The sequence below is a fragment of the Neofelis nebulosa genome, chromosome 3 (genome assembly GCF_028018385.1).
Source record: "Neofelis nebulosa isolate mNeoNeb1 chromosome 3, mNeoNeb1.pri, whole genome shotgun sequence".
NCBI lineage: Eukaryota > Metazoa > Chordata > Mammalia > Carnivora > Felidae > Neofelis > Neofelis nebulosa.
The window spans coordinates 14,713,431-14,737,827 of NC_080784.1; the positions used below are offsets into that span (position 1 = coordinate 14,713,431).

Sequence of the window (24,397 nt, forward strand, 5' to 3'; positions counted from 1 at the left end):
TATGACGTTCATGACACCAGTGCCTAGAGGAGTTGATACAGGCTTTATAGACATCTTTCTGCACAAATATCGCACAAAGAGAAATTAAACTTTTTAGCCCAGATTCCCAGTCGTACATGTCCAGCTTTCTATCTAGCCTAGTGCCTTAAAAGCCTTGAGATTAAAAGCTTTATAGGATAGAAACAGGTGGCAGAGACCCAGAATCAATAAATTTGCCTCGTGATAAAATACAGTCGCTATAGTTTCTACCAAAGAAATTTTAGAAGACAGTTAGCTCAATTACTTACCTTATATGTTTTAATTGTATTACTCGTCTCTTAGTACCAACTTTAGTTTACCATTAATGTGCCACAGTTTCTAGGAATACAGAATAAAATGTGAAAGTATTTCATAAAATGCACACTAATTGTGGCTCCCGTGACTCCTGGAACGCATACAGAATTCTTCCAGTAAATACTTGTTGGTGGAAGGAATAGAGAGATAAACCAAAGATGTAGACAAGTTAATATTATTTATAGAGAAGAGCCTCACAGAACCCATACCTGGCTCTTGTCCAGGCTCCATTGAAAGAGTACGATATAAATTCTGCTCTCTTGCTTTCTGAAGTGTTTTGCACTCACTGTACCAATAACTGATGCTGAAAATAATTAACTAATCTCATTCTTCGTTGCTTATATTTTTAAATATAGTTACCCAATAGTACATGCTTACCCAGTTTCTTTTTGCTTTACAAAATGAGGATTTCCTCAGTTGGTGCTATGAGTCAAATAATTAAGAAAAAAAATGACTTCGTATTGATAGCACTTTCTTCTGAAATGTTGCTGTTAAGGAGTTAGCTGAGAGTCAAGACAGAAAACATGTCCCACGCAGGTGCCGTTGAAGTGTATTGTTATACCTGGAGTCAGGAAGGATGACTGTAGGAAAAGAAATTGAGATTCCTATCAGTCACCAGTAGAAGAGGCTGATTTTTTAGGGTACACAGATAGTTTCCAAAGTACAAGAGCCTTCGTTTCAAAACCTAGAGATAGCATTTTCTCCGTAGCAGCAGGTGCTGTCTGTGTTGCTTGCAATGATTGTGTCCCTATTGGGGTTTGTTAGAGGTGTGGCCAGTCTTCTTAGACATGGTCCTGGACGGAATGATAGGAAGTCTACAGCGGGTAGCACAGGGTTTGTAACTCAGCTTTGAAATCTTTGAGTTAGACTAATACGCTTCATGAACTGAGTAACTACCTATTACCGATTGAATAAGCCATCTCGTCCAAGACCTCCTCTCACATTGACTTGGCAGGCAGTACAAAGGACATCCGACTAGCTAATGGGGTCCCTTGTGTGAGGACAGTGTGATAAGACTCGTTACTCCCTTCGCTTAGTATTAGGGACCGTTTCATGCTGGTCTTTGTACCATTTGAAAACAATTACCACATGTTAGGAGTCCTTAGCTAGAATAATTTCAGGGTGGCCAAAAAAGATCTCACCGGCTAGTTCAGACCCAAAGTGAAACTACAGTTCTTACAGGCGAATGCACACAAAAGCAAATCCAGTATATTGAATGGGGCGATAGAGTAAATGATTTGATAGTTGATGGCACTTTACAGTTCTCTGCTTGCTTACCCCCATAAAATACAAACTGTTTGACCATATCTTTCTGAAGCTCTTCTGTCTGGCTAAAGAAGAGGTTTTTTAAAAATTTTTTTAATTTTTTTTTTTTAACGTTTATTTGTTTTTGAGACCGAGAGAGAGACAGAGCATGAACGGGGGAGGGTCAGAGAGAGGGAGACACAGAATCGGAAACAGGCTCCAGGCTCTGAGCCGTCAGCCCGGAGCCCGACGCGGGGCTCGAACTCACGGACCGTGAGATCATGACCCGAGTCGAAGTCAGCCGCTTAACCGACTGAGCCACCCAGGCGCCCCGAGAAGAGGTTTTTTAGAAAAAAAAAAAATGCTATGAGTTCTAACTGATATGAACAGACACACCACCAGGCTGGTGGCAGTTTTTCTGTCTTGGGACTCTGGGTATTTAGAGCTTTATATTTGTGGAGCTGACTCTACGATCTTTTGTGAGCTATATTCAGATTTACAGAGTAAATAAACGGGTTTCAGCTTTTCCACATTTATGTAGGTATCTATGGGTCTCTAGCTTCTCATTTGGGTGTTTTATTGTCCCTCATTCAAGCTTAGCAATTTCAGAATGAGCTTCTGAACCATTTCTTTATAATGAACTTAACTCTGTGCCCGTGGCAAACCCATGACTCCCACTGACATCAGTTTGGATACTCGGGGACAATATCAAAGAGAGGGTCTCAGAGGAGGAAAGACAGGCAGTGTAAAGAGGGTCTGTGCTACAGACCCAAACCAGTGCACAGAAAGTGCAGGTAATTTGGGAAACTCAGTGACAGTGACTCCAAATGAGAAGCGACGTGTCCGTTCCCGGTGACACTGAATCGTCTCAATAGCCTGACATCTGTGTGCCATGTTGTGTTCTCCTTATGTGTGTTTTACTGCAGCCGCCTATGATGTCAGGAAAACGGTGCAGGCATCTTCCACAGGACAAAACTAAGAGGAGAAATGGGCTTTGTGCTGATAGGCAGCTGACATCCAAGCCTGAAAACTCAAACACCGAAGCCATGTTTTGTTGCCTTGTTTTGTTTCGTCTGCCAAAAATGGCGTTAGAAACTTACTTTTTTTCTTTTCGTTTTTCTCTTAACTCCAGTTAGTTAACACACAGTGTGATAATTAGTTTCAGGCGTACCATACAGTGACTCAATGCTTCCGGACATCCCCCGGTGCTCATCATGACAAGTGCCTCCTGAATCCCCATCACCTGTTGCCCCCATCCCGACCACACCACCCACCTCCCGTCTGGTCACCACCAGTGTGTCCTCTTCTTACTGCCTTCATGGAGGAGAGCATCTGAGACATTAAGAATGATTTTTAAGTGATTTGTATCTGCGGGATCACTTAAAATCATGGGGAAAAGCTACGGTTGATTTCCGTTTTTGCGATTTTGTTTAGTTGTTTAATGATTTTGCTTTAAATTTTTAACCAGAATGTGTATTCCCAGAGACATTAGTGAAAACGAAACAAAACAAAAGGGTGTGGACAGTTGAATAAAGTGGCCCTTGTATATTTCAGACATTAACCTGACAGATTGTACTAAGATTCTACTTTTATTCCTACTTGATTTAATCCAATTTTCTTCCACAGTCTAGTTTTAAGATATAGTTAGTCCTGTCTAGATTTGAAAGGGGAAAGGGAAATGGAGAAATTGTATGTGATTCATATCACTTGAAAAAAAATCCAGAAAAAAAAAAAACAGCTTTTCTCATTGTATCTCGGTATAAAATGTAAAATTTTATAAAATGTAAAATTCCTCAGATTTTTCTCAGTATAATTTACATTGTATCAATAGTCGTGAGGCTACATTAACCCCCTCAGTGGGTTCCATTTAGCACATTAATGTTCTAGATATGCTGAATGGCTCCATAATGGTTCAACAGTGAGTAAATGTAGCTTTCAAAAGCGTTGAGTTCCCTCCTTAAACTAATTATGTGACCGTCTAAATCTGATAGCTTCATATCTGCACCCATCCACAACTCCTCTTACACAGTGATTATCCAATGATTTACTCTAAGACTGAGTTACAGCCGCCAACCACTTTTAAAGGCCCATTTGATCACAGGACGAGCGATTGCACACCGACAACCAGTGACAGGGAACTTCGTGTTCTTTAACAAGCACAGAACTGAAGATCCCCGGTTGGGTATTTTCCAGAGACTATCCTGTATCTCTGGCTCGTCCATGACATCAAAATCAAATCAGCTTTAGCAGCCCTCACTCTTCGCTACCCTCGTGCCCCAGCCTCCCAGAGAAAGCCCCTTGCCTATATTCCAGGGTTCTGGAATGTTCTCGGAATGTCTTGAGGCTGGAGTGCAGAACTAATGTGGGGAACTGTCTCCCGGGTAGGGGAAGGCAGTGTGCAAAGAAGATGAGATCATTGGGGTACCATCACCACACTTCAGTTCACCCCAGCTGACCTCACTTAGTACCCTGCCATCCATCACTACACACACACACTTCCAAACAGACTTCTCAGACCTCGGTTCATCCCACAGTTTGGTAAATCTGCAGTTCATAAAGTAAGACCTCCCCCCTTCAAAAAAAAAAAAAAAAAAAAAATATATATATATATATATATATATATATATACACACATATGTATATGTATATATATATAAAATACACACACACACACACACACACACACACATATATACTGTGAGAATTGTTAATGTAAAGGAAATACCACTTCTAGTCTCTGGCTAAAAGCTAGGTTTTGTTCTGTTTAAACCTATTTTAAGAATTGAAGTCTTCTATAGGTTAAGATTTTTTTTTTTTTCCCGTCTCTGGGAAAATGAAAAGTGGTATATAAAATTTTATGAAAATTTTAATGAAAAGTGGTGTATAAAAAGCAAAAATGGAAAAAAAAAACTTGTAGTTTGTCTGAAAGAATAGTTACTTTTTAAGTACTTAATAAATAGAAGGCAAGCATCAGTTAGCAGGAAGACTTGATTCTGTTTCCACCTCTAGGAAAGGAAAGAAGAAAGAACCAAATTCTAGTAAAGGCAAGGAAAGGCCACCCCAAGAGACTGGAAGAAAAGCTCTTTACTCACAGATGATGTTTTGAAACTGGGTTAGAGTCAGAGTAACAAAAGAGATTCTGATTACAAGAGCATTCCAATCTGGGGGAGCAAAACGGCTAAGTGTCCAGAAGCATCAGACAACTCCCACGAGAATCAAGAAATAGGATGACCGAATCTTAAAATTCGAAGTCCTAGGGGCACCTGCTTGGCTCAGGGGGTCAAGCATCCGACTCTTGATCTCTGCACTGTCAGCGCAGAGCCTTGGCATGGGGCTCAAGCCCACGAACTGCAAGATCGTGACCTGAGCTGAAGACGGACGCTTACCCGACTGAGCCAAATCGATGTTGCCACGATCGCCCAGCATTCGTTTGTTCGCTGGGCACCGTGCATTCAGCGGGAACGCAGCGTGGGCCGGGCACCAGCGTTGCACGCCCGGAGGGTGCAGAGCGGAAAGGCACGTTCGCCCCTCGCAAGGAGCTCAGGGTCCCCGGAGGGAGACAGAGAAGGGTTCTCTGTAAGGGTGTTGAGCGCAAAGGTGGAGTGTCAGCCGCCCTATGAGAATACGGAAGAGGACCATCCCCATCAGCTTGGGGACTGGGGACAGGCATAAGGCAAGAAGCAGCCCCCCGAGGGGGGGGCACGCTTAAGCTTCATCTTGAAGATTATGAATGAAAGCTAGCAAAAAGAGCTGGAGTGTTCTAGGCCAGAGAAAGCATGCATTCAGGAGCAATCGGGTGTGCCTGGGGGCTCCGTCGGGTAAGCGTCCGACTTCGGCTCAGGTTACGATCTCGCAGTGTGTGAGTTCGAGCCCCGCGTCAGGCCCTGTGCTGACAGCTCAGAGCCTTAAGCCTGCTTCAGGTTCTGTATCTCCCTCTCTCTCTGTCCCTCCCCGACTCATGCTCTTTCCCTCTTTCTCTTTCAAAAATAAATATTTAAATACGTAATTTAAAAAAAAAAAAAAAAAAAGGAAAAGAAACAAATGAAGTCCTGAACCAAGGCTGGGCACAGAACATACAGGGAAGGGGGCTGACTCACCATTAGGAAATGAAACAGAGTTTGGTGACTGAATGCAAGGGGAGAGGGAGAAAGGGCCCCCGACTGAGCTGACTGGGTGGTAGGGCAACGCCGGGAAGAAGCAGGCCGTAGACAAGCGGTGAGTTCAGATCTGGAATTTCGAGGTGCGGTCTACAGCACGTGGTCCAAACACCTGCTCAGCACCGGGAGAAGCGAATTCTGGAGACGAGACGCGGGCACGGGCGTCCTGGGAAGAGCTGAAGGAAGTCACACGGGAAAGGAAGGTAGAAAGTCTGGTTATGAGGGGGCAGAGCGTGTGAGCGTGCGGATTTACAGACTCGATTTCCCTCGGCTTGGTGCCTCCGTTAATCCTTCGGGGTCCACTTTCCACCACCAGACGCTCTTCCCTGAGATCTTGGAAACCTTCAAAGCTGAGCCTCCCCCTCGTGCATCCCAACCCTTTCTTTCACCCTCCTGCTCCTGAACGACCCAAGTGGGACCATTCCTCTGCTTTCCCTAACTCCTCGCTCGCGTGATCCTCGTTTTCTCTCAAAGCTTGTGAGTAGACGGCATGTTAGTCCGCGTATTGTTTCATCCTAGATTCTGGATCGGTCCAGTGCAGCTCTTGTGCTTCCTTCAGAGTCTTTTCTGTTCACCTCCGTTTTCCAAGTTATTGATGCCTCCTAGGTCCCTCCTGCCGCCGTCTTCCCATTGTCCCCGTGCTGTCTCTCCTGGGGGGCAGCGGAGGCTGCCTGGAAAGGCGCAGGACTTTGGAAACGAAAACTCTGTGTTCCCACACTGATTCTGTCCCATACTCCGAGCTGTGCGACTTTGGGTAAGTCCCAGCACCCCTCCACAGGCGCCCTCACCTGTGACGTGAAAGGCTTCTTAAAAATCCAAACATCCCCTCTGTTCCAAAAACTCTCTGATTCCGAAATTTCCCCCCAGCTTTTCACAGGGGCCCCTTCGAGGCTTATTCGGAAAGGAACATTTCAGAAGTTACCAGATCTCCTTTGCCACAATCCTGAGGCACGCTGCGTTGCCATCACCCTTGGTATCTTGCGGGTCACGCTGGTGTTAGCGATGGCAATGTGTAATAATAAGTAAACTTTTATCTTCCCAAATGGGCTCCCTACTGGTTTTTTAGCCTGTCCCAACCGGCCATGCGTCTCCTTGTCCTGCAAGACGCTGCCCTTTCCACAGTGGGCATCTGTGTTCGGCGGAACAAGTACCAAAACACAGAGGAAGACAAAAAACAAGCATGGGTTTGTCATCTGAACACTACCAAGCGTCGTGGAATAGTAGACCCGGGAGGATGAGGGCAGGCACAGTTCTTTCTTACAGATTCTCTGAAGCCCAAATTTCCCTTGGCATCAGCTATCTAGCAAGCCAAGACCTGCCCACGACCTGTTATCTAAACAAATGAGTTCTCCTTATATCAGCCTTCCTCAGTCAATAAATCTTTCAAACCCCAACTAATTCTGGAATGTCCTGACTTGGATGCCTTGGTCCCCAGGGGGAGGAATTTCACAGCTGGGCGTTATCTCCCTGTCGCTTGTCCCTGATGTGGCCATGGCTGTGTAAGGAAAGAGGCCCTGGGTCACTTTTCTTGAATTCGATCTTTGAAACTTTCGCCCCATCTGTGACCGTCGATCGCTAGGCTCCATGTTCGAAGAGAGGGCTGGACCAGAGGGGTGAGGAAGGAAAGACCCAGCAGGTCTCCGCCTCTCTGAACTCGCTATCCGGGATGTTAGAACGAGAGCATAGTGGCTTGAGTTCACGGACTGCCGCCTTTTCTGGTTTTATGCAGCCAAGCACTGGTCCGAATTGGTCCCCATCAGCAAGAGCTGTGAATGAGATTAAACAGCTGCAAAGAAATTTAAGTAAGTGTCAGCCACCTCCCCACCCCCATGCAGTTGTCACCCCTGCTCATCAAGATCCTCTTAGCACGCGAGACAAAAATCACGTAAATTAATACTTTCTTGTGTCTGTCTTCTTTTGCATTTTCCCTGTCATTTTTGGCAATATGTAGGTAGCCATCAACTCAGTCCCAGACAGGCCCATGATTTTGGAGTTGGCTGATTGCCCTGCCTTCCTTGGTGATGGAAACCTTTTACATTTTCTATCCAGAACCTGATTTTTGAGGATTTCTTAATGGATAATATTGCTATTGAATTCAAAGAAATTATGATTTATCTGTGAGATCATTGTTAGAACACATCGACCTCAGGTTCCTTTCTAGAATAGGTAAATGCAAATTCTTCTGATGTCAGTGGTAACTCGTCACAGCCTTGCTGTCACGATTCCCAGTCAGTCCACCATTAGAAGCTTAAATCAGGCTCTGCTCCGCTGTTCCCGCTGTTTGCGCACGCCCTTCGTCGGGAACGAGGATCCAGGAACGATTTGTGCGCGCTTTTGGTTACGATGGGGTTAGTAATTTTGTTCTACTTTACTACAATGACAGATGAGAGGTTGTTTCACATTAGCATTGTGGGGTAAAAAGCATTGCCTTAACAGAGGGCGAGATTGAGGGGAATTGTTTGTGGTTTGCTGGCTGTTAAACCATGGAAGGAAATCTGAACCTAAAGAACGCCAGTGGTTGGAAGAGAACATTCTCCCTCTGTATTGGGGGGGGGGGGGGGGTGGGATTGGGGAGAAAGGCAGGTTAGGTAAGTCCTTTACTGTGATGCAAGCCTGGAAACTTAGTGCCCTCACTAAGCAGCTCTCACAGTAAGCTTATTCTGGGATGGCCCGGGGAAGATGGGGGGTGGGGGCAGTCAGGACTCCACTTGAACATTTATCCCACCCAGGGGTCTCCAGAATATAACGAAACCAGCATTTCCTGCTGTCTTACCTTCTCAGAGCAGGCTGAGTTTGGGCTGGAGAAACCAGTCAGTACAGAGCATACATTCCGTAGCTTCATTCTCCTATAGGTGAAGAGAATAATGGTTTGAGAGCGGGGAATAGCCAGCATTATCTGAGTAAAGACATAAGTTTGTCTCCTTTTTGAGACAGACCCACTGCCACGCTGGATTATAAACCCAAAATCAGCCTAAGGGGTAAAGAACAGACCACATCACGTTCACTTCTCCGGAGTGATCATTGCTTCTCCTCTCTGGTTTGCTTGCTTCTCTAAAGCCCTACTCTAATTTAACAGGATTCTTCTCAAAAAAAGAAAAAAAGAAAAAAAAAAAAGATCATCTTTAAAACAAACATTTGATTAAAGAGGCCATCTTATGGGAAAACACTGAAGATCACAGATAATCCTGTTGTTGAGTTTTAAAGAAAGTTTTTGAGAACTGCACATTGTTTCCGCTTGAATAAATTTGCAATATCAATAGTCTGTTGACATTGTATTGGTAACAGTCTGACTCAGGCAATTTTTCCCTCCGTGGAGGAACCACAGAAGATAAGTAGGCAGGGAAGTATTCTCCTAGTGGTGTTTCAGAAGCTTAATCTGGTGTCAGTGAATATGGCGGGAGGCAGGAAGGTGAGGTTTTACATCTAGGGTGGCTGTGGGGATGGGCACAGGGATCGGAGAGATCAGGAAGGAAGAATGAAGAGGGAGGACCTCCATGAGGGGGAGGGAGGAAATTTCACGTCCGGATGAAGCCGGCATTTCAGCTGAGAAGGGCTGAGACTCTGACTCTCTGGGGCATTTGTCCATAAGCCCACTGCTTAGGAAACTTAAAAAGAGATTTAAAAATACACCACAAAGGCTAAAACAGCAAGTCTAGGCAAAAATGCACTCAAAATTAAAGACGAACAAATAGATAAACATCAAATAAGGGCATCCCATCAGTGAAAGAGCACAAGGTCACGGAGAGCCCGAGGGAGTTTGTCTTTTCCAGGGAGAGTCCTTTATGAAGAGGGTCAATTGGGAGCCAAAAGAATGTGCTGTGTTATGAATTTGAAGCTGTGAGGCTAAGACCAGATGAGTGAACGGAGAGCATGAAGTTGATGTTCTATTCAAATTCCCTAGAGCCTATTGCATTGTAAATTCAAAGGGCTAATAAAAGAAAGCTACATCTCAGATATACGAGCTGGGCAGGCCTGGTTCACCACCAAGGCCAAGCAATATTAAATAGAGCTACGGACTTGCACAGAAGCAGAGATGATGTCCGGAGGCATGTATTTGATGGGAAGGCCCCTTTTAGTACGTAGGGTCAGTGCATCTCAGAGGACAATTGGACATTTGTTGGTGCGTTGTTTCCTCTCTCTTGTGGAGGGAAAGAAGGGCTCACCTGCCGTTTCTGAAAGTACCTGGAAGTCCATGACTACTTCTTTTCTCTCATTCCCTTACCCACAGTCCCCTGGTAACCTTCCTGTCTCTTGCCCATCTTGTTTTCATTTCTCTTGACATAGGTGCCAGTCTGTGAAAATGTTTTCACTGACCCACGCTGAAATTAAAAATAAATAAACGACGCGGAGATTTTTTTTTTCCCCACAAAACTTTACTTCTTCCTTTTAAACAGCTGACCCTCACACTGAAGTTAGGTCCTTTGTCCCATGGGTTTCTTTAAGTGGCCTTCCTTTATGAGATGACGGAAGGTAACAGGTAATAGTTTTTTAGACAAGAAATCTACGCTGGTCCCTCATTTTTTTCCCCCTGCAACATCGGGGAAGTCTGGGAAGTGCTCCCCACGTGCCCTGTGACCTTCGCCCCTGGGCTCTTCCAGTCCTGCCATCACGTTGGCCCGATGAAAGCCTCGCTTTCCTGTACCTTCTCCAGCTCCCACAGACTCGGGATGAAGCCCACTCAGGGGGCTAACAGTGGGCCCTCCCTGGACGCTCTTCTGCTCACAGCCCCCCACCCCCTGCACTCCTCCCCACCCGCCCTCCCTGTCACCAGTCACCAGTGCTGCCTTATCTGCGTGTCCAAGCCATGCATCTCTTTCACGGCCGGGCTCAGGTCCCACCTTGATGTCTCCTACCCACAAAGGTTACTTGTAGCTTCATTTTCCTGTGTGACCTTCCCGTGTCACGGCAGCACGACCTTGTCTCCTCCTCCCGCACTCGAGGCGCTCTGGCCACCCGTACCCCTCACGTGGCTGCCTGTCGTTAGGTTTTCACATGCATGTCCTCTGTCCCCAACCAGACATCATATGCCCTTTCGTGCCCGCAGTTCCCCAGCCTTGTAGCCTGCACGGAAAGCTTATTCAGAAACGGCGGCGTGACCGCTTAGGCGGAACCTCTGAGCAGCTGTCTCGTGCAAGCACGTCCCCCTACCTGCGCCTTAACGTCGATCTAGCCACTGCTCCGAAGGCACAAATTCAGAACTTCCAGGACTCAAGTGGGAAGCCGGGCCGCTAAGATCCCAGCTTCACCCTGTGCCATTCTGACTCTCCTACCCACAAAGGTTACCTGTAGCTTCATTTTCCAAAGAGCCAAAGGCTGATAGGTTAGAGTCTGGACGTGCAGCACCCCATGGTCTACGGTGATGCACACAAAATGCCTTCCCAGCACGACGTGGAGCGTGTGGTAAGCCAGCGAAAGAGCAGAGGCAAAGGTTGGGGAAATGCTTTCTGCGGGAGAAAGGTGGCGTTCCCGCTTAGGTTGAAGGGAGCTCGGAAACATCAACCAGCAAACGGGCAGAAAGGGCAGGCGAGTGACAGCAGCGAGAAGGAATCGGCAAAGTGTCTGCGGGTTGGCGTCATCCGTGTAAAGCTATAGTTTGCCACTTTCCGTCAGGCTCTGTGATTTACAGGAGGGGTCATGGGCCTGGGGTCCTGGTGCATGGAAGCATCCCTTGGACCCAGTCATTGGATGCCATGAGAGCCTGAGGGAGTCACCTGAGCACATCATCTTTTCCTTTTTCCATCTGTACAGTGGGAGGGAGGTGGGTGCCGTGCTGAATTTTCTCTCATGTAGGGGCATTCAGACGGAAGTCAATTTCTTAAAAACACAATAGCGAGTGAGAACTAGAGATGCAAGAATTATGTCCAGGTTATGATCAGACCTTGGGCTGGGTTTTGTCGGTAATTCTGTATAAGTAAAGCCAGGCCTTCCTTGCTCGTTTCTTCAAGAGCAATCATTTCTTCTAAAAAGCAACGACAGCCATAAGCCACGTTGGGTTTCTTTCATTGACGTCTTCATCTGCCAGGGGCATTTCGGATGGTGGGGAGGGGAAGGGGTCTGCTTTTTGTTGATTTCAGCTCTGCCTTTTATGGGTCCAAACAATGACCGCGCTTAACGGCACATTTTCTTTCTCTTTGCTTCTCGGGCGCTTGCTTGTCTCTCCTGAGTGCCCACGCATGCCGCTGGCTAAGTAGCATGGCAAATTGTCAGATCAGGTCAGACATCCCCTCCGCCAGACTGATGCTGTCCCCACTAGATGAATGGAATCACCTCATCGTCTCTCTCCCATTCCTTCTTCCCTTCCTGTCTCTACCGTGGCATTGCCCTTGCCCCCATCTTCTCTACTTCTGTTACCTAGAATCTTCTCAGATGCCAACCACAGTTTTCAAAGCCACTTTTCTACCCTCTAAAACCCCCTATCCTTTTATTCCAAAGTATCACTTAAATATGTTCTTCTACCCCTTATTCCCTGTTGCCCATATTCACACCGGTTATCGGGATCCTCTCCTCCCCTGGGAACTTCTGTCTTCTGCTAAGAAGATTCTTTCTCTACTGTTCTGCATCTGGGCTCATTGTAACTGGGATATGGTGCAGGTCTCCACTGCCGCTTAGAGCTTTTCTTTTTTTTTTTTTTTCTTTTTTTTTTTTTTAACGTTTATTTATTTTTGAGACAGAGAGAGACAGAGCATGAATGGGGGAGGGTCAGAGAGAGAGGGAGACACAGAATCTGAAGCAGGCTCCAGGCTCTGAGCTGTCAGCACAGAGCCCAACGCGGGGCTCGAACTCACATACCGCGAGATCGTGACCTGAGCCGAAGTCGGACGCTTAACCGACTGAGCCACCCAGGCGCCCCGATTAGAGCTTTTCTTAACAAAGCAGCCTTAGCACCCATCTGAAATCCAGGCTTACGTGTGTTGTTATCCCACGGAAGTTCCTCGTTTTCCATCTGGAATTTGCTATTTTTTCTTTCTTCAAACCACATTGTCATTTTTTTAATTTTCTCTGGTGCTGCCACAAAGTGCAAAGTCACCGCAAAATCAGTTCTTTTGTGAAATGTTGTATCTACGATGCATATTTATGATTATAGAACAGCGTTTTAATAATATATCCTGGGGCACCTGGGTGGTTCAGTCAGGTAAGCATCCAACTCTTGACCTCAGCTCAGGTCTTGATCCCAGGGTTATGCGTTCGAACTCCGTGTTAGACTCTGCACTGGGCCTGAAACCTACTTAAAAAATAATAATAAAAATAAAATACGTCCTAACATTTTAGTTATAAGTTCCTCTTCTACTTCCATGCTAAAAAAGTATGTAATAAAAAAGCAAATAATCATTGAATGTCAGGAAATATTACATCTCAGTTCAGTAGACATAATAAGTCATCATTTGAGAACTCACCCCTTGCTACAGTGTCAGTACAGATGAGATAGATTATCACCACTCCTGCCAACACTTAAGTCTGAAACTTACCATTATAATATTTTTTTTTTAGTGTTTATTTATTTTTAGAGAGAGACACAGAGCGTGAGCAGGGGAGAGGCAGAGTGAGATGGAGACACAGAATCTGAAGCAGGCTCCAGGCTCTGAGCTGTCAGCACAGAGCCCGATAACGGGGCTCGAACTCACGGACCTCAAGATTACGACCTGAGCCAAAGTCGGTTGCCTAACCGACTGAGCCACCCAGGCGCGCCCCCCCCAAAACTTACCATTATAAAGAGTGTCAACACTGAGGAATAGGAAAGTTTTTGAAAAGGCTTTATTTTCTCAGTTTGTTGAAGGCGTCACAAGATACGAAAAGAATATTTCTACATAGGCACATACATACATGTATGATTACTATTGCACAAAGTTTTATACGTTCATATTGCTCTGCTGTAGGGGGCATAAATGAGTAAAACTTTAAAACCTGATGTAACGGCGAATTAAATCTATGTTGTAGAAAATATGGAGAATACTAAGGCATTTAATATCAGTAAACACGTTCCCTTTGAAACAGCAAATTAGACGTGCAGGAGGATTTTGGTCACACTTCAAAGAATAATATGCTGAGGTGGAGAGTTATTCTGTTTACTCTTGCTCTCACCGGCGAGGTTTTTCTGTGTTAAACAGGCTTTTGACTACTTCAAAGCACGTTTGAAGTCCTCACTCTGCACAGCTCATGCAGAAAGACAAATATGCTCCCAAATTTGTGCGGCTGAAAACTGCTGCACCCTCTATTTACAAGTAAGAAGAACCTGCGGTTTGCTAGTTTAATACCGAGTTGATGCCTCTTTTATTTAGCTATGACAGCGAAGGTCGCCTGACCAATGTTACCTTTCCAACGGGAGTGGTCACAAACCTCCATGGAGACATGGACAAGGCCATCACGGTGGACATTGAGTCATCCAGCCGCGAAGAAGATGTCAGCATCACCTCAAACCTGTCTTCAATCGACTCCTTCTACACCATGGTTCAAGGTAAGCACGAAAGCATAAGTTTAAGCTGATAATCTTAAATGCCACTAGCGCCCCCTGAGAACGCGGCGACCCCATTTGCTGAGATGAGACAGAAAAGGGAAGGTGAAAACATAAACCTCTAGAAGTAAGCTGAAATCGTCCATCGTCTACCGGTAGTGTTTATTTCGTGAAACATACATATGTTAGATCAGCCAGTGTCCACTCCCACTTCCAAACCCACCTTCATTCCAACCTTTCACGGGCATCATCAGACCCGTTTCGAGTCACTTTCTCCATGACCTTCTGCGGTCTTCGGGAGGGCGTCCTCTTCACGGCCAAGTAAGTACAGCCGCTTGAGACAGAACCCCTTCTGAATCTGCACACCTTGTGGCCTTTCAGTCCACATATGATGGGATCACTGGACATTTGATACCGAATTTTCAGCGCCCACTTATGTATTATCTGGACTTTATTATTTTTTTTTTCATTCAGTCCATAGACCTATGTATCCAGCATATTCATGATGGGACTGCCTGCCATATTCCTTTTTGACATAATCTTGGAAAAGCCTGTTTGCGATGACACTTGCAATTGTGAGGTCATGGCCCTCAGCCTAATTACTAAATCTGAGTTAAACTTCTTTGACTCGTTATTTCTACCAGTTCTCTCAAGTAATCTCTGCCGTCGAAAATTCATACTGCTCAAATTCCTTTCTTCCCCCAATGATTCTATATTATTCAAAAGTTTAAATCGAGGCAGAAGGCTATAATCTAAGAGGCATTTTTGTACAAAAGATAAGATGGCTCCCTTTTTTAAAAGTCCGTTTTGGGTGAACATCACCTCATTTTTTTTACATACAAGGTGTAGACGTGAGATCTCTTCGAAAGATCTTTAGTACAGGATAGATGGGTTTAGGGGAGGGGAGTCTTCTGAGACCCTGGCAGTCACACCCTGGCTAAAAGAGCACAGAGGTGGCTCTTTCCAGAACGTCCACTGCACATCTGTAGAGACTCAGCCCTCACTTCTTTTGTCAGGCAAATGAGAAAAAGAAATCTAAAGTGGCGAAGGACTTTAAATTCCCCTGAAGTCTGCCTTTAGTATGCAGCCGGTTCTGCTCCAGCAGGAAATGCCAGAAATCAACGTTTCCATACGTTCTAAAAGGACGTCATTGAGTACTTTTTATTTCCTGACAAGCCGATTTCGGTCAGCATTTGAGAAGTGTGGAACCCTTCTGACTGCGCAGCCAACCAAGTGTTGAGTCCAGACTTACAGTTCATGTTTTCCGCTCCTTGTTCTTCAGATCAGTTACGCAACAGCTACCAGATCGGGTACGACGGCTCCCTTCGAATCATCTACGCCAGCGGCCTGGATTCGCACTACCAGACGGAGCCGCATGTCCTGGCCGGCACGGCGAATCCCACCGTTGCCAAGAGAAACATGAGCCTTCCTGGAGAAAACGGGCAAAATTTGGTGGAGTGGAGGTTCCGAAAAGAGCAAGCCCAAGGAAGAGTCAACGTCTTTGGTCGAAAGCTTAGGGTAAGCCGGTGTCGGACGGCAGGTGACGGGGCCGAGCCGTCCCCGAGGGTGCCAGCGGTCACCCTCCCCAGTCCAGGCCTGCCCTCGGCGCAGGGCCTTCCCCAAGAGCACCAGGTCCCTCCAACCGCCACGCCATTAGATCATTCGTGATAAAAGCCAGCTCTTTGAGAAAAGCTTTTTTTCTCCAGATAGCCATGATTAAAACTCAGTGCTTCCCTGGGGCGCCCCGGGGGGCTCAGTCGGTTCAGCGTCCGACTCATGATTTCGGCTCAGGTCATGATCTCACAGCTCATGGGCTCGAGCCCCACCTCGGGCTCTGTGCTGACAGCTCGGAGTCTGGAGCCTGCTTCGGATGCTGTGTCTCCCCCTCTCTCCGCCCCTCTCCTGCTCACACTCTGTCTCTCTGTGTCTGCAAAATAAATAAACGTTAAAAAAAATTTAAAAAGAAAGAAAGAAATGGACTGGCCATTGAAAGGTGGATCCTTTCTTTGCATCCTCAGCATTTTTAAAGTGTAGGTGGGATGCATGGGAGAATATCAATGACAGAACCTGACTGCTGCCTCCTCACTATTGATTTGTATTGTTTTTATGAGAAACGCAACGATACTTCTGATTATGCTAGTGTAATTGATCTGTGCAGAATGTTCTCTGCATTGCCGTGTTGGGTGTTGTTTTTTTGTTTTCTTTTGTTTTTTTCCCTCCCTCTCACATCATGGGCCAAATATAACTAGAAAGCAAGCTGTGATTTATGTCAGCTATTTGCTAGAGACAACACAGATTAGGTACTAAAACACAGGTTGCAAGAAACCTCCTTCAGACCACTATAAACTGAACCTGATTCATGCTTTCTATTAGCAAAGATTTTAGTTGATCAGATAAATGTAGAGAACTATTCCTAAAATTATTTCCCCTTGCCATTAAAAAAAAAAAAAAAAGTACTTAAAAAAAATCAAGGAGAGAGAACACAACATGAAGCATAACCAATAATGTCCTTTTTTTTCCTGCACCAAAAATGGCTAAATTATTATATATATATAATATATATAATATATATAATTTATATATATTATATATATATTATTTAAATTCCCCTGAAGTCTGCCTTTAGTATGCAGCCGGTTCTGCTCCAGCAGGAAATGCCAGAAATCAACGTTTCCATACGTTCTAAAAGGACGTCATTGAGTACTTTTTATTTCCTGACAAGCCAAGTTCGGTCAGGTATAATAAAATAAAATAAATAAATAAATAAATAAATAATAAAATAAATAAAATAAAATAAAAACTGTAAATATGTTTATATTTATAAACATATAAATATAATATATATTTTATATGTATTATATATTTTATATATATTATATATATTATTATATATTAATTAATTAATAATATTAATTAATATATAATTATTATATATATTATATATATAATATATATATATATATATTATAACAGGCCAGCATTATATACCTTGACAGTCCTTCCGAGTAAGAAACAGCTAATGCATGCTGTCTCTGGCTCTTTGCAAGACATGGAAATGAAGTAGGAAAGAATAAGTAGATCAAACACAGACTGTATCCAACTTACAGGTTATGTTCTGATTCCACTTCAATTTCAAGGCAGGTGTTGGGGACGCTCAATCCGTGGTCTCCTGGAGCCAGTGCTGTGCGCTCCCACCTGACCCACATCCAGGCTGTGGGAGCCAGGATGCCCCAGCTCCGAGCCCCCCGGTTCAACAGCTCTGGCAGGCAGGAGCTAGGGGAGGCCAGAGAGAGGCTTGCTCAGTGGGAGAAGTGAGGAGAAAAAGCGAGAGAACACTAGAAGGGAAGAGCAAGGTTAGAGTGGAAGGTAAAGTGACAGGCAAGAAAACCAGCTCCAGGCTTGCTTTGATCACGTCCGCAGGGTCCGTCTGTGACCCAAGGACACAGTAGCTCCCGCCTTTTCCTCCACTGAACTGAGGAATCAGTAGCAGCTGGCACCCCTGTGTGCTGTGCCCCCCTCCACTTCTTCCCAGGCCCCCTGCTGCCTTGGGCCATTGCAGCCTGGAAGCGAGTTCACAGGCCTTATCTTATCCAGCTGTATCCCTATAATGGACATGATGTCCCTGGACACGTGTGCACATGCGTGCACACACACACACACACACACACACACACACACAGTCCCGCCTGTTCTCAGACACAGGACTTCCTTCACCAAAAGATACAAACATGCTGCTCCCATTTATTGCTCTCCATTCCGCATACCAGAGATGACAGAGCGCCGACTAGAATTCAAAAAACGTGCGTTCCAGGTCAGGCTCCACTTTTTTGTTAATGACGAGCCTTATGGGGAAGTCGTAACATCTCTCAGACTTCATTTGCCTCGTGTATACCATGATATCCGTGTCAGGATATAAGTAAGTTAACATTATCTACATAATATTGTAGCATTGTGACGTTATAACAGACATTATATATGTTATAGATATTGACCTTATAGCACAGACCATGCATACAGTGTTACATACCCTGGATACAGATAAGGGATAAATACCATTTACCCTGCCCTGCCTCCATTTCGCACAGTTGTTACAGAATCAAATGAGATAATGTGCGAAAATACTTTACAACTAAATAAAAGGCATGATTATATATCCCCTACCCCTAACCTGGAGAACCTCTACCGCATATGCAGACATTGGGCATTTATACCCACACGGCGGGTGAGTAAGAAAGAGCCATTTCGCACCCTGGTTAGGAAAACAGAACAAAAGAAGGAAGAGTGTGAGAAATACTTTGCCCAGGAACTGACCACAGAACATGTTGCCTTCTCTTCTTGGAGACAAGCTATGTCTAAGTGTATCCTCTGTTCCTTTGTAACATGGCTCTTCTAGGCATGAAAAGAAATTTAGGAAGAGTAGAGGAAATCCTGTCTTACATCTCTGGTTCTCTGCCTGATTCAAAATGAAGCAAATACTTTCTCCGGGGGAAGAAAAGAGAGTGCGCGCAGGCATGGGTGTTGGTTTCTTCTAAACAGCGGAACCACGGTGCCTTGGCAAGATATTTCAGAGAATATGCTATTCAGAGTGGCCCGTTCAGTCACACTGCAAGGAGATTTCCAGCTGATACGTGTGATTGCTCTCCTAGAGACAATGCCGCGATCACAAGGGAGGGTTTCTTACTTTCAAGATAAGATTGGATGTGCCAGCTCTGACTGCTAATTCCATTCCTCTGTGGTTCTGAGGGGGAAATTCTGGGGAGAAAGTGATGATCTGAAAATCTGGTTTAAGGACTGGATGTGGAGTCTGCCCGAGAACATCTCCTCTCTTACCTTCCGTTATTTCCTAGCAGAAACTTCCTTTCATTTCTTAAGGTATATGCCTGCATTCAACCAAGTGCCTGACACAGAGTGGGCGCTCAAATATTTATCTGATGAATGAATGAGGAGAAGCCAGCCTTATAATACAGATTATTTCTCTGCATCCAGATCTAAGAGAGAAGCTATATGAATAGTACACCCTTGCAAATGTTTGACTGCTATAAACAAACCTAACTCTAAGTAGATTACATAGATATAATAGATATAGCACCAGATGTTGTAGTTAAAAGAGTTTTTTTTATTAAGCAAGGAGTAGAAAAGGAAAATAAGAAACCAGCAACATTTAAAGCATGTTCTATGAAACATGCATTAAGGCGTAAGGGAAATACAGTAGGAAATAACAAGCAAATGAAATCGAGGGATGTGAAAAAGCATTGCAAAATCAAGATTAGACATTTCCATGGCTTGCTTTGTTTGTGGCCAAGTTAAAAATAAAAAAGACACAGGCATAAAAATTGCTTGTCTCTCTCTTATCATGTTGCTGGACACTGGAACCAGCGTTTAATCAGTTATAAAAAAAAAAAACAAAACAAAAACCTGCTATGGCATTCTGAAAAGAAAACCCATCTTCTAAACTTGCCCAGAATTCAGATGCTTTAAAGGAGAAGAATTAGTGAATCGTTTCAGAAGGAAATCCTCCAAACTTGAAAGGCGTGTTTAGGGTGTTTAAAGGCACACGTAAATACGATAGCGTGCTTCGATCTTCCTCTGCGCGTCACGTTAGCGTGCTATGCTGTTTCTCACTTGGAGCCCAGGGGCGCAGCCTTCGATGGGATTGTGCAGTGCGGTTAGCACTGGCTGACGTGCAGAGACACAAGACGATCTGCAGCCAGTTGATGTTCCAGCAGCGACACAAGGGAGCCGTGATGTTGTCACCAAGTATCCTGGGTAATGAGCCAGCCCTCCCTCGCTTCCCTCCATAACATTCCAGATACGTGAACATAATCCGATTGTGCTTTGTGTCTGTAAACATAAAGACAGTGTGTAACGCCTTTACGCCTTGGTTTTCCAAGCGTTCTACGGGGAAGATGATAACTACCCCCCTTCCCAATATCAAAGGGACGCTGTGATTCATTATAGTCGTGCTGGACATGATCTTTGAAAATGAGGAATTTTCGGTGCTTACTTGAAAGAAATGCTATAGAGCACAAAGGACTTCGTGGTGATCTCTTTTCCAAACACGACATTTGGATTCATTTTTATGTAGCTGGAGGGATGGTAATGATCTGATCTAAGGGTTTTCATCTTAGATGAACTATTCAATTTAAATTGATATTTTTTTATATTAAAACTATTAGAAGGCCACTGGGGTGTGGAACAGTGCTGGTCCTTTATGATTGTCAAAAAAAAAAAAAAACAGAAAAAAAAGGTTGGAAAGTTGCCATAATTTCAAAAAGGTATAGTTAAAGTAGGACCGTGTCCTAGAACGGAAATGTCCCTTGACTTCTGCCCTTTGTTTATAATACTGGAAGGAGAAAGTCTGGGCGTGTATGGAAAGAACAGAGAAGACAAAAGATCTGTTAGTATCTTTGGAAATTTTACATACTGAATAACAACGACTTGTGCCTGGAAACAGTAAGGGTGGTTAAAACCTTGGCCTGTGCTGAGAATGTTGGGGAAAACACACCCCATTCTAATTTTTCCCCCACTGCTTCAGCTAGAGGACGCAAGAAGGGCATTGCATATACAGTGGTCATCTGGACAGAAAGGAAAATGTAAACTTTTACCCAGATGTTCAGTCTCACAGTGCTTCTAGATGTTTCCGTATGGTGACATGTTCGGTATGGTGGCACACACAATGGCTACTGTAATGACACCCACTCGCCCGTCACCTGGGTGCTCTGGCACTGCGTAGCCCTGTCCACAAACCAGAGAAACGAGTCAAGTGCCATAGAAGGGGTGCAGGCAGTGAAAAGGTGGGCTCCGGGCCTCTCCCTGCCCGTCTCCCTTTAGTGCCCAGGCCCTCTTAGCAGGCCTGCCGTCCAGATTGCTCCCGCTCTAACCAGAGGCGACGCTGCAGAGATAAAGGGTGGTTAAGGCAGGCAATAAAGAACTGAAATACAAATTAAAATGAATACGAAGTAACATACAAACAGATGGGGCAATCCTGTGGGCAGCACAGTCCATGGGAACTACACAGTCAGGCTCACATGGCTGTTGGCAGCCTGGAATAACCCAAGGAAGGAGAAAAGAGGGAAAATCTAAGCCTTCAGCATTGTTTTTTGTTTTGTTTTGCCTTTTCCCTTTTAAATCACAATCGGAGAAATACAAGAACCATAGGAAACCGTTCAAATTGTGCAAAACCTCTTCCTAAGGCATCAATAATTTTGTGCAAATAGAAGCTGAAGGCTGGATTCTGCCAGTTCAGTATTGAGTCAATTTGATAGCAAATCAAATCCTCCTACAGGCTTTAAAATACGTATTTGTGAATATTAGCTAGCAGCTTCTCTCCGAGGTCCCCAAAGCATTCTGCACACCCAAGCTCGTGAGGTTTCACAAAATTCACGTGAGGCAAGGACTGACATGCAGACGTGTCCACATGGGAAAGCCCAGAAAGCCTTTCGCTGGCTGGCCAGTCAGAATCCAATCAGGGTCATTGACAGAAGCCTAAAGCCTCTCATGCAAGCCCTTCACAGATGGACGAACAGCTTCAGAGAGGCGAAAGCCCAGAGTCACACTGCCTCTAGACCCTGTCAGGTATGGAGATCAAGCCTCTAGACTCCTGGGTTCCTCTCCCCAGCTCCCCACCCCACACACAGACCTGACACACCTATGGCAGAGCAGGCTATTCCCCCACCGCAGCTGGATCTGAAAGGATTGAACTGGAAAATGAAGATGTCGTGATTTCCGTCCGGGGTTCTACCCTTTCTCAGTGTCCGCGAATCACCTGTCTGGGTGCTTTTGTGCCCCCAGCATCACTTCACCTGTTAAGCACGAACTTCTGAGTAGTTTATATCTTTACTTCTCTGTACCTGTCCACGGACTTTACAATACTCCCCTTGAACCACTGACTGGAAAATTTTAAGCCTAAAGAGTACTTTTTCACGGGGCTTGAGTGTCAATGATAGACTGCACAAATTAGTTTTATCCCAGATTTTACATAATATACATGTGTATTACATGTGCACATACCCATATATGTTCACATATATGTAAGTGTGGATGTGGTGTGCGTGCCTATGTGTGCGTAACCGATCAGTGGCAGCTGTCCGTTTTGAAAGTTCTAGCTAAGACATGTTCGTGTAAGAGTAAGCTTTTCCCATTTAATTTTTTAACAATCCAGTAGTCAATCCACGTTCTGGTAGGTACAAGCTATCACCTCCCCAAAGCTTCTATCTTGCTGTAGAAAATCCATTTTTAAAGTGGATTTTAATGTTTATTTTTGAGAGAGAGAGACAGAGAGAGACAGAGTGCAGGCAGGGGAGGCGCAGAGAGAGGGAGACACAGAATCCGAAGCAGGCTCTGGGCTCTGTCCTGCCAGACGTGGGGCTTGAACTCGTGGAACTGTGAGATCATGGCCTGAGCCGAAGTCGGACGCTTAACCGACTGAGCCACCCGGAGGGCCCCGTTAAGGTAGAGTTTAACCGAGGCCACATTTCCACTGCCGCAACGAATGCTGGATTGTATGTGCCTTGGATCACAGACGGTAATAGCCAAATGTAGTCAAAGATTCTGGACATCGCACAGAGCCACAGAGAGGCCCTATTACGACAACATGGTGCTAGATTTATAAACTTACCACAAGACTCAGACCGTGTAGATGCGGGAGCAGAGCATCGGAAGTCCCTGCCAGTTAACCACATGTTATCAAAGGGAAAGGCATTCTAAAAACTTGTGACATTTCAGCACTGAGCCAAAAGCAATGATCATGTTTGTAACCTCCTGCTATTGAAACTCATTAATAATTTACAGTAATGGGGGTTCCAACTTCTACTTAACCTGTTCTTCAAAGGGCCGGAGTCACATTTACCACTTTTATTTAATGTAGCCATGATTATTCTACTAAGCAATTATTTTCCAGGGTCTTATGGAGGGAGGGGCCTTGAGTAATTTACAGTGATTTACCAGCTTCATATCTTCTGGGCAAACGTTAAAGCAAATACGTTTTGGTATTTTTTCTTATCGGTTGTACTTTAAGTTTACAACATTTAATTGAAAAGGTTTTGAACAAACGCCAGGCTGTCTTTCTGCTTAATGAAACCTTTTAAAAGAGCTGTTAATCTACTGCCTGGCGCTTGTACCCAAGAAGTTGCTAAATTAATTTACTGACAAAAGAGAATCCATCATCATAAATGGTGTTTAAACAATAGTGGGGGACTCTGAAGAGTAATAAGGGACTAGCGTTGCAATAGCATGATGTATGTGATCGTGCTGTTTGTGTTGTAACAGGTTAATGGCAGAAACCTCCTTTCCGTTGACTTTGATCGAACAACAAAGACAGAAAAGATCTATGATGACCACCGTAAATTCCTGCTGAGGATCGCCTACGACACGTCGGGACACCCAACTCTGTGGTTGCCCAGCAGCAAGCTGATGGCCGTCAACGTCACCTACTCATCCACTGGTCAAATTGCCAGCGTCCAGCGGGGAACCACTAGCGAGAAAGTGGATTATGACGGCCAGGGGAGGATCGTGTCTCGGGTCTTCGCTGACGGCAAAACGTGGAGTTACACCTACTTAGAAAAGGTACGCCTGTGCCGTGAGAGTCAAGAGGGAAGCGATGATTAGTAGTTCTCAGCGATCACCCAGGGCTCTGTGGGGGAGAAAAACGGTGGCATGTGACTGAGCTCCATTTGTTATTCTAAGTATCAACATGTAAGTCACACTGGTACCGCAGTGATGAATTTCTGCATTAGCAAAGTAGTTTTTCCTTAGTTAAGTTCTACTACCTGAGACCCTTTTAAGTGATTTATGCCGCAAACAAACAAGCAATCACACTGTCCACCTGCCAAGTTTATACATCGACAACATCCACAAATGAGACCTTGAGCATGGAAGTCATTTGTAAATAATCTCCGTGCTAGCTCTTTCATTTAGGAAAGAGCCTTACGTTAACACAGTTGAAGCTGTCACTTTTGTGTTGTTGCTGGCAGAGCATCAACATAGCCATAAAAAGCACGTAGATCCTATTTATGCATTATTAACCAAAAGAGGCTGTTTTTTTTAGAAAGCCACGTTTCAGGTGCTCTGTGGCGTCTCTCATTTCTTCTGCATATCCAGGGCGTAAGCATCCTATCTTAAGACTTTCGTCCATTCTTCAGCTCTAGGCACAACACCAAAAATGATTTAAGGTTCTCCACGCGCCAGATGCCGAGTCGCAGTCTGAGAGGTGCGG

General features: G+C 44.8%; 1 protein-coding gene across 4 annotated transcripts in view; it reads left to right on the forward strand.

Annotated features, from left to right (window-relative positions):
* Positions 1-24,397, forward strand: part of TENM3 (teneurin transmembrane protein 3) — a 2,564,262-nt gene that overhangs the window by 2,529,506 nt on the left and 10,359 nt on the right. For all 4 annotated transcript variants that reach the window (XM_058719934.1, XM_058719936.1, XM_058719935.1 and 1 more), the window contains 3 exons: positions 14,012-14,187; positions 15,467-15,702; positions 23,452-23,748. In XM_058719934.1, coding sequence (XP_058575917.1) covers positions 14,012-14,187; positions 15,467-15,702; positions 23,452-23,748 — 709 coding nt within the window. The remainder of the gene's footprint in view (positions 1-14,011; positions 14,188-15,466; positions 15,703-23,451; positions 23,749-24,397) is intronic.